General features: G+C 35.1%; 1 protein-coding gene across 7 annotated transcripts in view; it reads right to left on the bottom strand.

Annotated features, from left to right (window-relative positions):
* Positions 1–13,995, bottom strand: part of NAV3 (neuron navigator 3) — a 608,990-nt gene that overhangs the window by 57,535 nt on the left and 537,460 nt on the right. For all 7 annotated transcript variants that reach the window (XM_040233842.1, XM_040233840.1, XM_040233838.1 and 4 more), the window contains one exon: positions 6,035–6,118. In XM_040233842.1, the coding sequence (XP_040089776.1) occupies positions 6,035–6,118 (84 nt within the window). The remainder of the gene's footprint in view (positions 1–6,034; positions 6,119–13,995) is intronic.

Here is a 13,995-nt window from a genome sequence, read left to right on the forward strand (position 1 = left end):
TGTCCCACTTTTCAAAACTGATACTTTAAAATGTGAGAACTGAACTAAAATTTTATTTACCTACAATGAGCCTTTCAAGACAATGCCTCAAACACAAACTTGCCATGTAAGATTTCAATATTCTATGACAGTTTCTTGTGTAAAAGAGGTTAGATGGAGTCAGTATCTCTTCTGTGTTGTACACGTATCTGAGGCAAAACAAGTTATCACGGTCAGATTTTAAATGCTTCAAAATAAAACGATCAAATATTGTGTCAGAATACTAGCCTTGCTTGGTGTTTTTCCAACCTAATTTCCTAACTACATCTGACTTCTTTCCAAATTTCTCCTGGACAGGCCTTGTTGAGAATCCCACAGCTTGGCAACAAATCTTATCAACCAACCGGAACTTCTAGGCAAGGTTATTAAAATTTTTCCACTAAACCTGCCTTTTGCTTCCCCATATTGACACAATTAATTCCACATTATTGAGCTATTAGAGGACATATTAGCTATTAGACATGTTCTTTGAACATGTCCCACTTGCCATTCCCTTGTGTGTGTGTGTTGAAATACCATGAGGTTTTCTACCAAATCAATCTGGCCATTCCTGGTTCTAAGTGAACTGAACTCATCAAACCCCAGTAGCAACTTGAATCTATAAGTAACTTGTGGATTCAAATTATGCTGCACCCTAAAAGGCTAATGAACGAATTTTCTGAGTCTAGCGATAAATTTTTTAAAAAACATTTCTGGATATAAATATTTTAACATGAGTTAGGAGGAATTAATGTAAAATACCCAATTCAACTAAAATTTTAGCTTTTATGTTAACCACTTCCAGAGAGTTGCTTTTGAATTTTCTATTTTAGTATTTAAGTGTATATTCATCTAGCTATCCAAAAAAGTAGTTTCACAGAGGTGAGAATAAGCAAACCCTAGACATTATACTTAGCATAAAGATCAATATCTGAGCTCCAACACTCATACAAAAATACATTCCTCTGTTGTGCTCTGACCTTGTAACAAGACTAACCTACCACACCTTAATATATGTTCTAATCAGCTCTGGCACTAGATATAAAGAAGTGATTTGGGAGTCTTTTAATTATCAGTGAGTACACAGCCTTAGTAAATTTTCAAGGACAGCAAAAGAACAGTAGCTGTATAAAAATTTCATTCATAAAAATATAGATTTGCAGAATTCTTACCATTTTGATGACTTTTATTGTAGCATAAGAAAATAAAATCCTGAATAATAATTTGAATGACATTTTTTTTTTCAATTCTGACAAGGCTGGTACGTTGTTAGTACCACTCTAGATGCAGTGAAAAGATACTGTTTCATCACAATGCTTCAGGGCATTAGATCTTAATTCTTTTAAACAATCTTGATGGAAAAGGACTAGTCAAGGGACAAGGATCTGAAATCCAGGTAAAATTCTTGATCAAACTATGTCACCATTACAATTTGTTGAGCAGTAGGTATCAGGCAATACTGAGAAATAATATTACTGTACAGGCAAACATTATTGACAATTATCTTAATTACTTCTACTTAGTAATTAAATAGAATGCATGCATGCATGCATTCAAAGTCGCTTCAGTCATGTCCGACTCTTTGTGATCCCAGGGACCATAGCCCACCAGGCTCTTCTGTCCATGGGATTCTCCAGGCACGAAGATTGGAGTGAGTTGCCATTCCCTTTTTCAGGGAATCTTCCCAGCCCAGGGATCGAACCCTCATGTCTTATGTCTCCTGCATTGGCAGGCAGGTTTTTTTTACCACTAGCACCACCTGGGACCTCCACTCCTATTTACAGACTTACTCTTCTATAACATGTGAATCTTGTCTTGTGTTCAGTCGTGTCTGACACTTTTGCAATCCTTTGGACTGCAACCTGCCAGGCTCCTCTGCCCATGGGATGTTTCAGGCAAGAATGCTGGAGTGGGTGGCCATTTCCTCCTCAGGGGCTCTTCCCAGCCCAGTGTTTGAACCTGCGTCTCCTCACTTGCAGGTGCATTCTTTACCCACTGAACGATCCGGGAAGCTTGATCTTTTGGCAACTACTGGAAATGCTGTGTAACTACTGGGAAAGGTAGTTAAGACTTTTACCTTCATTAACTATCTTTTATCCTGTTAGTTGGGTGTCAAAAACCTTTGAATGGCTCCTTGTTTCCAAAGACCAAATTCCTTAGCTATCTTTCAGGCCTTGGTTCCGCATGTCCCTACACACTCCCTTCTCTTTTCCCTTCATTTCCCTCCTAGCTCTTCTCTCCCATGGTGCTCCTTCCTCTATGACTTACATCCTTCATCTCTCCTGATTTTTTTTTCATCCACCCAGAGCCTGACATGTGTCCTCTGTGTGCCCCTTCATTTACAAAACTAGTGTGACTAGGTCGACAGACATGGAAAACAGACTTATGGTTACTAAAGGTGAAAGCAGTGGGGGAAAAAATAGGAGTTTGGGATTAACATATACACACTACCTATATAAAACAAATAACCAATTAGGGCCTACATATAGCACAGGGAACTGTACTCAATATTTTGTAGTGACCTACAAGGGAAAAGAATTTAGAAAATAAAAGATATAACTTATTACATAACTATATATAACTGAATCACTTTGCTCTATACCTGAAACTAATCAAAGATTGTAAATCAACTACACTTCAATAAAAAAAATATATAAGTAAATACATAATATTTACTTATAAACTAAACAAACCAGTATGAAAATGCAATGGTTCTCTGTGAAAACAGTCAGGGCATCATCCTGTTACATTTCTAAGTGTACCTCATAATTTTCTGCCTCCCGAGTTATTCATACATGGCTTTTCCTTTTTTTAACCAGGCTACACATATATAAAAGCAGTGTTTTGGCACATACATTTGGCAAGAGAATCAGTGTGACTTGGCATCTGGAAACAAGAAGGAAACTTAGAACACTATTCAAGGGAGCTATTTCTAATTAACATTTTGATACAGTGTTCAGGATATTAATGCCATATGATTATTAAAAATCCTCCTGAAGCAGGAGTCTTGGATTTGAGTGTCAGTGTAGTCCATCTAGTTGTTAATTAGGTAACAAAGCACAGGTGACCATCTTGGCCTTTAGCTCTTCATGTGTTAGCATTCTACCTTGCCTCTCAGTACAGCATACTGATTCTCAGCTTTAAATTTTTCAGTGGCGCTTATCTTCATCTGAAATCATGCATGTTGAAATTATATTTTTATCATAATCTATCATGTACTAGAATCTGAACTCTATTTTATAGTATAACCACTTATTAACTAGGATGTAAGTGTGTGTGTGTGTGTATGTGTGTTTGTATTTCACTGCTGAATTCTCAGTAGCTAAAATAGTATCTCATACACAATAGAAGTTCAACATAAATTTGGTGAATGACTAAATGGACAAAGGAACCTTGGAATTCTAGAAGAGAGTGTCAAAACTTCTGCTCTGTATTATCTGTTCTTTTTTCCTCAGGATTGTTGGATCACCAGAGAGTAATATGCCCTTTTATCTCAGCTCCCTGAAGAAATGGCTTTACTGAAATATGACTAAATGTTATGCCCTCAGCTTTTAGAGAAATGCCTATTTGAACAGTGGTTTTGTCTTTTGTTATTTCATGACCTCAATTTTTTAAGAAACTTTACAATAAATTTGTCCTTGAATTCAGTGTCTGTAAGTGTGTCTCTTCAATCTAAATTATGCTCTCCTGGTCAGAAAATGAAAACTACACATTCTAAGAAATCGCCCTTTGTGCCTTAGCTTCTTTGAGATCAGTTCAATTCAGTAAATCACTACTTTGGGGCAGTAATTACCTAGGCTCAAGCACCTTGTTACATACATTCCTCTACTGGTTTTCAATAGATTCTGTCTCATTGAATTGTGCTATATCATAAGCCAATAAATTTTGTAAGATTCTTAAAATCACTTTGGAAAAAAAGCAAGTTATAAATCCCAGATTAATAAAGTAAACATTGTTAACAAAGTATAATGTAAATGTTAAAAAACCCAATGTTAATAAAATGAACATTGCTTTGTGGGTATATAGCTTTCAATTAAAAGAGCAATCATTCCATTTTCAGTTAAAAAATGTCAAGGGCAATTGCAGACATTATGATCTATTCTAAGAAAGCTTTACAATTTTGGCAATATTACTTCAAGGATAATATGAAAACAATTCTATAATTCTTTGTAGTATAGAGATATATTGCAAAATATTTAGAAATTTATCATAGGCATTATAAAGTAATATACATGTATATATTTTGATTTCCATGAGAAATTTTGCCTATAAATATAACAGAGCTGAAGGAAATATGCAGAGGCAAAATATATCAATTTTGACTTCTTAAAGATACTGACACTAAATATTATCCATGATTTCTAGCAATATGCCTGGCACATAGCCAGAGATGCATTTGGTTTACCTTACATTTTTTTAATGGAAGAAAGAAGAAAAATATCAAGAAAGGTAACATTTGTTGATTATTCACTGCCTGTGATACATTATAATATCTCCCTTATTCCTCATAATGATTTTATGAGGTAGGTATTGTAACACCCGCTTTCAAAACTATAAAGTTGAGAATTAGGAAAGGTAGATTCTACAGCTCTCGGCAGACCTCACCGAGATTTAAACAAGGCTGCTAGACTCTAACATTTATAATTGTTACCACTAAGCTGCCCTCAAAAGGCCTTGTAATCCTATTTGCTGAGTCCTTATATTATTTAGCGAAATGGTAAATATGTATCCTCCCAAAAGATTAAGATAAAATTTATATTTATGGTCGAAGTGGTTTGTTATCTTCTCTTTTTGAACAGACTTGACAGGGATAGAGGATGTTCTCTTTCATGGGCAGGATAGATTATGAAATAACATGAAAGATAGCATGAAAGGGCAAGCAGAATATAGTTTTATATTCATACCAGGCATCTATAGGCATATTTGATTTTCTCTTTCAGTTTAACTGAACTGTTCACCTTTTCTAAACTTTAAAAAAAACGTGGTAAACTGACAAAACTCAGTAACACATGCTAGTTCTTTAAAGCCAAACCATACTTTATAGAACTGAAGCCAAAACTGAAGCCATCCTCATGGAAAGATATAGGTACTGATTATGAAATTATCCAAAACTTAGGATTATGGATTTCTTTGAAAATTAGAGGAAAACCATGGACATCTGCTCACATTTTACACATATGTGATTTTTAAAATTATTTCTACACAATTTTAGAGACTTTTTAGACACTCATCCAATAATTCAGATTAGGGCCACCAAATTCATGACCAGAGGTAAGTTACTGGTGATCATATGGAAAGTGTCCAGATTGTATCTATCTAGTGTGGACCTTTTTGATATTTCTGCCTTTGTGAACCAACTTCTCTGTTTCTTTCTTTTAAGTACTCCTTCTCCCAATCTGTAAAATCCTTAAGTTTATTTTAAAGCTTTCGCTGTAACTTAGCTTTTCTTCAAAAACAGCATCCCCAGATGCCAACACATCCTTGTTATTCCCCAATTACACAGGACTGTGTCTTGTCCCATGGATACTGGAATCTAAGGCTCCTTACTTTAAAAAGGCCTTAAGCTCCATTTTAGGCCTTTTTCATGAGTATCTCAGACCACAATATGGTCTATAATATAGACCATGAATTTGGGAAAATAATTGTCAGTGTACAATTCCTGTCAACAGCGTTAACAATCATTCCTAGAATATTGTAACTCATCTCGTTTCTTAACATTAGATATTCTTTCAATAGTTCCTGTCAGAAGTAAAATAATAGACAGCCTTGAAAGAATGTGAGAGTGTGTGTGTGTGTTTGTGTGTGTGCACACGCACACTCAAATATAGGTTAATCTGAATCATAAGTCTTTAAATTAAAATCTGAAAAGAAAAGGCAACCTCTTGTCATAGTCCCAATATACCTTAGGATGGATCCTTTCAGTATTATTTCTAAGGAGCTGAATCTCAGGTGTTATTTAAACATCTATGCAACTTGCTGCCTTATTTCAAGTCCCAGTGGCAATTCCTGAACATACCTTCTGTTCCGCTGTCATGGTTAGACTTTGCAGTCGGCCAGTCATATTCCCTAAACTCTTTTCAAAAGCTGCTACGAGATGAGCCTGTGAACAAAAGGAAAGGAACATATCTTAAATGTCAGAACCTTATGTGGATGGATGAAAACCCCTCACTTTACCAAAGTGCTTAATTTCAGGTATTCTTATTCTTTAAGTACTATGACTATCATGGCTGGCTTTCAGTGCTGACTTTCCTTTAACACAAATCTTCATCTATTATTTCAAAACTTCAGCTTAAAAATCAGTGTTTCAGTCCTGACATGTAATGTGAGTTGAAAGGGAATGATATTTTGCAAATAATAACACCTTCTAACTTGCATATCATAGAGGATTTGACACCCACCAGAAAGTTCTGAGTTGCCAAGTTTTTAGACTCAAAGCCCAAGAGGAACTCACTGCAATAGTCAATGGAAGAATGTTCCTCACATTTTATACCTGCACGATGACCTTTGAAGATACTGTTAGCTCCTCTGTTGAAATGATGCTTCCCCCAAGTGTCAGACATCTGCTGACAGCTCTAACATTATCTTTCCTTTTTTCCTACTTACAAAGAATTCAATCGAAGAGTTGTCTTCACCCTTCAAACTCTTTTCAATAAAAAGGGCTTTTATTTTTACTTTATTCCCTCCCACTAAGGAAGTGTAGGTAGGCCAGTAAGAGATAATACTCGGTCATATTTTATTTAAGTTTTTGTGGCTCTGGGGTTTTCTTTTAAATCTCAGAGAATTATACACAGTGCAGTGCATAACCATAACTCTTACGATTAAGAGATATTTGACAATCCTATTACAGCTCTAAAATAGGCCAGTTTCTACTGACACACCATTATGCAATGGCTTGAACCGCAGAATACTAAGCATGAAGACACACTTCAGCCTCTCACTGTGGCTTGATGTAGAACCTCAGATATGTTGTCTTAATGTGATCGAGTTTTATGGCATCCATAAAAGATTCAAGTATAGAATATTTTACAACTTCCACCTATAATAAACTATGAAATTTAGTAAATGAGAGGTAAAAGAGAAAGGAGTGAGAGGGTGCAATTAAAATAAATCGCTTTGTAACCCTACCAGAACTGAAAGGCTGAGGTACCTATTTTCAAATGGATCACAGGAGTTCTAAGAGTTAGGGCACCAGAAGTTTATTTCATTATGAGTAACAGCCAGAAGTTTATTCCCTTATTGGTAACAGCTAGAATGTACAAGTTCTTTCCATTAACAGGATGATATTAATACAAAAGTATCTTTGTTCCTAGCTCTGAGTCTATCCTGGGATGCCTTTCTTTTTCAGACACTGTAATATATAGAAAAATAATTTGTAGAAAATGCAATTAGTCTTCAGTCCATGCATAAAATTCTATTCTCTTTCCATATATCTACAAACCAGAAACAGACTCACAGACATAGAGAACACACATATTGCCAAGGTGAGGGGGTGGGAGGAGGGAAGAACTAGGAGTGAGGAACTAGCAGATGTAAACTATTACATATGGATGGATAAACAATGAGGTCCTACTGCATAGAAGATGGAACTATATTCAATATCCTTTAATAAACCACAATGGAAAAATATATAAAAAAGAATGTCTACATATGTAAAACTGAGTCACTTTGCTGTATAGAAGAGATTGGCACAACACTGGAAATCAACTATACTTAATAAGAAATTTGAAAAATAACCCACAAATCTCCCATCTATTCTTTTCCCACTCCCTTCTCCCTCTCTCCTCTTTTCTCTCTCTCTCAAACACACACATACACACAACCTTGAGAACTGTACTCCAAGGTTTGCTAGCAGGTTTATTTGGATAGATGATCTTTTTTTTTTTTTTTTTTTGAGAACAGTATCTTATACTTCAAAATGTTTCCAATGACAAGGAAAGTCATTACGTCATTACATCAAATTGGCATAAGGTTGTGTTCCACTTTCTCTTGTACTTAACCTTCACACTATGCTAAAAGTGAAAAGAAAAACGAACACATACAGCCCACGGGTTTATCACAGTGAACATTCGTGCACTTGGCCGCCAAGTCAAGAAACAGGACATTTGAAGATCTGGAAATCCTCCCTTGTCCCTGTTTCATCTCTGTCCTTTCTGCCTTCCACAAAGATAACCACTACTGTGACTTGTGTGATAATTATGTTCTTGCCTCCGTTTTAGAGAGTTTGGCCACCTGAACCTGAATCCCTAAAGACTATGTTTTAGCTTGGCCTATTTTTAAACTTTCCAAGTAGAATCACGTGGCATGATTTTTTTGGTGTCCATTTTCTTTTGCTTAACATCGTGTTTTCAGATTCACACATGTGGTGTGTTAGCAGGAGTTGGAATGTACTGTAAAGCACTGCTCTATCTGATTTAAAATTTATTTGTCTATGGTGACCATTAGAGCTGATTCCAGTTTAAACTGTTAAAAATAATTCTGCTATGAAGATACAGTGGGTTACTAAATCCTAATGATAAAATTGCCTGCTTTCCTTTAAAATAGAAAAGCTTTGTTAATATTCACCAAAAGAAATGCAAGATTCTATATAACATTGAAAAGTTTCAAGTCTCTCAAATAACTGTAAGGTTTAGCTGTTGGACTATGAGTCCTTGAATGTGCCATTTTATAGAAAATTAGTTCATTTTACCATCTGAGCAATATATTGCTTATATGTAGTAGTTGTCAGTAAAGATAAAATGTTCACCATTAGAATGCCAATTTTTATTCTTTAGAACGTTGCTCTTTATTAGTTATATAATTAATATAAGTTAATTAATTTATAAGAACATATAATTGGCTACAAAAGAGTATCTTAATTTAAGTCATATCGTTCTCAATGAAAAGTATGTTAAAAGTATGTTTATGAAGTACTGCTTTAAGTTATGTCTCCTTGGCTTAATTTATCACAATAGCTTTGTTACTTTGAATATAATACAAGGTTAAATTTCTCACCAATTAGATTAATAGAAAGGCAGTACAATAAGTAAATAAAGGAAGGAATTTCTACCAGTGATAATCTTTGTCACCTTATTGGAGAAAAAAGAGAATATAAGATCAGATTAAACTATAGGAAAATATATCTTATCTGAAAAACTTTATAAAATGATGACTCTAAAAAAACTGCAGATTTTTAGGGGGACTGTTAATCATAGTTTACAGGTTCTGAGTTTTCCCTTAGAAGTTGCATAATTTTCAAGTCAGAGTAAAATTGCATTAGTGTATTAAGGGCACATAGATATGGAAACAGTGACAGACTTTATTTTCTTGGGCTCCAAAATCACTGCAGATGGTGACTGCAGCCATGAAATTAAAAGACACTTGCTCCTTGGAAGAAAAGCTATGACGAACTTAGACAGTATAATAAAAAGCAGAGACATTACTTTGTCAACAAAGGTCTGTATAGTAAAAGCTATGGATTCTCCAGTAGACATGTATGGATAGGAGAGTTGGACAATAAAGAAGGCTGAGTGTCAAAGAATTGATGCTTTTGAACTGTGGTGCTGGAGAAGACTCTTGAGAGTCCCTTGGACTGTAAGATCAAACCTTTCTGTCGTAAATGAAATCAGTCCTGAATATTCATTGGAAGGATTGGTGCTGAAGCTGAAGCTCTAATATTTTGGCTACCTGATGTGAAGAACTGACTCATAGAAAAGACCCTGATGCTGGGAAAGACTGAAGGCAGGAGGAGAAGGGGATGACAGAGGATGAGATGGTTAGATAGCATCACTGACTCCATGGACATGAGTTTAAGCAGTCTCCAGGAGTTGGTGATGGACAGGGAAGACTGGTGTGCTGCAGTCCATGGGGTTGCAAAGCCTTGAACATGACTGAGTAACAATTGAACTGAACTGATTAATGAATATTCCCTGCTTGTGTTAGGTAAAGTCTGTCAAGGAAATAAAACAGACAAGACTGAATATTAGTTACGGGATAAATTTTTAATACATACTGTCTTAAGTTTTGGAATCACATAACATACTCTGAATACACAAGTAAAGAATTGTGGTACTAAACAATAAGATGGAATACCATTGTGAAAAATGCCTGCAATTGTATTTGTTCATTCAGAATTCAACAACATCTCATCAATAAAATAAAAAATACTCTTTACATATATGTATATGGGGATAGATAGATAGGTAGCTAGGTATTTTATATACATGACTCTGAAACATCATAAAGATTTCATATATATATAAATATTTATAATTATCCCTTCAGTGTTTGTCATTGTTAATTATGTGCAAAATATTTTTTCTTAAGCGAGATGCAGAAAAACAAAAGTAACTGCCTGATTATTTAAAAATATTAAATAGAGCAAAGAAACAGGGCACAATCCTAAGCAAAAATAAAACCTGAGAAATTTGGTTAAATGACTTATGTGCTGAAAGGCAAAACACTTTCTTTGGTTACACATTCATTCAGCAATATCTTTGAAAGCTAGTAGTAATAACTAGCCTTCGTGCCCATTTCCAGATTATCTAAGGGCTGACATTTGTAAGAAAATACGTTAAGACACAAATGCATCCCACCTGGCTTGGCTTTAAGCAGCTGTGGGCGAGAGGTCAGGGGTAACTGGCTGTCTGTCTGATGTGACCATTCGTTCCTGGGGGCCGTGGACTGTGGGGCTGCTGTTCAATGGTGGGTACTCGTTCAAAGAAAGCCAGGCAACAGTGCCGGCCCACGTTGCTCCTCTCCTTCCTACAGACACCCTAATGGACACACGTCCAAAGAGAGGCTTCCCAGGGCTTTCTCTGCTCTGCTCAGAGACCTGCACAAATTGCTGGGTAGGCTCAGTGTACTTTCCACTGAACGTCGGTTATACTCTGTCAGGTAAATGAGATGAGATAGCCAAATATATTTCTGACTTACCAGTGCCCCTTTTAACAAAGGGGAAAAAGACATTTTAGGAGAGAAGTAGATGTTTCCAATTTAAATATTAAAACACAGATGGCTGTGTGGACTCCATATAAATATAATAATGCCAGTTCCAAACATCTGATACACCAATTACAAAAAAAAAAAAAAATACCCCAAATTTAGGAAAAACATTTAAGTCCTGACAGAATTATTCATATATTAAGTAAACTGAATAGATCTTAAAATGACTACTAAATAAATAATAACAGTTAATGATATTTTCTATAGAACCAAACACTGCAACTTATATTTATAAATCATGGCTATCAGAATTCTATACAAAAATGGCCATTACAGTGATTGCATTTAACCAAAAAGTAAAGTTTACTTGTGGTTTGAATAAAATAATAAAAGACATTTCTCTAACTCCAAATAGGAAATGTACAGGAGTAAACATTTTTCAACTTATATTGAAGCAATTCTACAGAAAGTAGTTTCAGTCTTATAATTAATTTTTATAAAAGCATATTAAAATGTATGCATATATATTACATACATCAACAGATGCTAACTCAGAGGTAATGAAGTAAAGAACACTCTGAATGAAATTCAAATGCAGCATTTCCTAGAACTGAGGAAAAACCAAGTGTTTTCTCAAGTAAATCCTTTGATGATTCATAATGGTGCACTGAATCTAAAGTGACATTTTAAACTAGATGCTAAAGATAATGAGTTCAACACAGTTTGTACCTTATAAATAATTCAAATTTCTGAATGTGTAAAGGAGATTATATCCTTAAAAATACAAAGGGACATAAATATACAAGACTCCACCCCTAGTAATTATGAAACTATTAAATGTTTAAAATAGGATTGGTATTAAAATTATTTTATAAACATTGATGAACTCATCCACTTACACAAGTTCTTCACTATTGCAATAGAGTTAAAGGTGAATTTTGATAAACTGTTTTGTAAAAGAGTAGGAGACAATGCGTATCTTCATTACCTGAATCTCCTGACTTTTATCTTCTGACAGTTTCAGCAATACATTTATCTGATGGTGAAAAACTTTAACAATGCATATTACCACCAAATAAAAAAGGCACTAAATGGTGAAATAAGATAGAAATGTGCAAGAAATTAAAAACTAGACCTCTCTTTTAAAAATTGTGATAGATCTTTTGGTGTTTGATCTTTTAACTTGAAATAATTATAGATTCACAAGAAGTTTCAAGGAGAGTGCAGAAAGGACTCCTGTACCCCTTTGTCCAGCTTGCCCCAATGGTTGTGTTTTATATAATCATAGTGTAATGTCATTACTGGTACACATACGGGCATGCACACATGTAAAGAACCACTGTTCATCACCACCAAGCTCCCTCTAGTTTTATTCCCACCTCTCAGGAAAGAGGCGACCACCATCCCTAGACCCTGGCAATCTATACAATTTTGTCATTCGAGAATTTTGAATAAATGGAATTATACAGCATGTGACTTTAAAACCCAGACTTTTTTCACTCAGCTTAATGTGCTTGAGATCCATCCAAGTTGCTGTGTGTACTAAAAGTTATTGTCCATGGTATGTATGTATTTATCAGAAGTTGTTTATCCATCGACCTATTAAAACATTTCCGTTATTTCCAATTTTTTCACTATTAAACAAAAGAAAGGTTCTATGTGTGGGGTTTTGTGTGGGTCTGAGGTGATTTGAGAATATTTCTAAAATGTATTATGACATAAAACTAGAATAACATACAAAATAGGATTAAGTTCCCACCCATGTGTAAAATATACTACTACTGATAACACAGACATGGACAGGAAAGGCTGGAGACATTTGGATAATTCTTCAAAGACTGCTGCTACTGCTGCAAAGTCACGTCAGTCGTGTCCGACTCTGTGCGACCCCACAGGCAGCAGCCCAACAGGCTCCTCTGTCCTTGGGATTCTCCAGGCAAGAATACTGGAGTGCGTTGCCATTTCCTTCTCCATTTCAAAAACTAGCACTTTTTAAACAAATTTATGTATTTGGCACCACTTTCTCTAATTTTATGTTTCTTACTTTTATTTTTCTTTACTGCCCCTTGGGGAGACAATATAGATTTTTTCCCCCTAATTGCCCCCTTCTTCCATGACCATTTTATTATCATAGATATGCTGGATACCTGTTTATATTCTCTCTGTATATCTCTGCTTTAGGCATAAAAGAATACTTTTTTTTTTTTTAACTGTAAGAAGCTATATTCATGCTATGAAGGTCATATCAATTCCCAGCTGAGGATACATACTCCATAGTCATGAAAACAAATCAATGAACACAGTGTGGCATGCATGACTTGAGAGAAGTGGTAGGTAGCCAACGTCTCACGTGTTTTTAAAATCTTTATTACCTTTTGAAATAGTGGTGCTGAGTTGTTCTCCAGGACCGTCCTCCTATGTTAGAAGTTGGTTCCTTCCGTCGGGGTATGTGTGTGTGTGTGTGTGTGTGTAAGCCTTTGCAAGTATGTACTATATATATATGTATTCATGAGTATATAGAAGAACAATGTTGAAAGGACACACAAGAAATCAATAACCACAAATGGAATTGGGAGCCTCAGAGGGAAAAACAAATATATTTTGTTTTTATTAAATGCTTTTTAATTTTATTAAAAAAATTTAATGCTTTAATTTAATGCTTTTATTTAATGCTTTATTTAATTTTTTATTAAATGGTTTATACATGCTTATTTTATTTTTTGTTCTTCTTTTTTAATACAGTATACATGTACATTTGTCACTTGGTATCCACGGGAGATTAGTTTCAGGACCAAAGTCCATGAATGCTCATGTATCATAGCTGGCCCTCTGCATTTGAATTACACATTCAAGAGGTCAACCAATCATGGACGGTGTATGGTTGAGCTCTGAACAACATGGATTTGAACTATGTGGGTCCATTTATATACAGATAATTAATGTGTGAATCCACTTATGTGAGGAGTTTAAAATATGCATGCATAAGTGGACCTGCACAGTTCAAACTTGTGTTGTTCAAGGGTCAACTGTTTTACTTTTTAAATGGAGATGGTATAT

This window comes from Oryx dammah, unplaced genomic scaffold, assembly GCF_014754425.2.
Source record: "Oryx dammah isolate SB20612 unplaced genomic scaffold, SCBI_Odam_1.1 HiC_scaffold_29, whole genome shotgun sequence".
NCBI lineage: Eukaryota > Metazoa > Chordata > Mammalia > Artiodactyla > Bovidae > Oryx > Oryx dammah.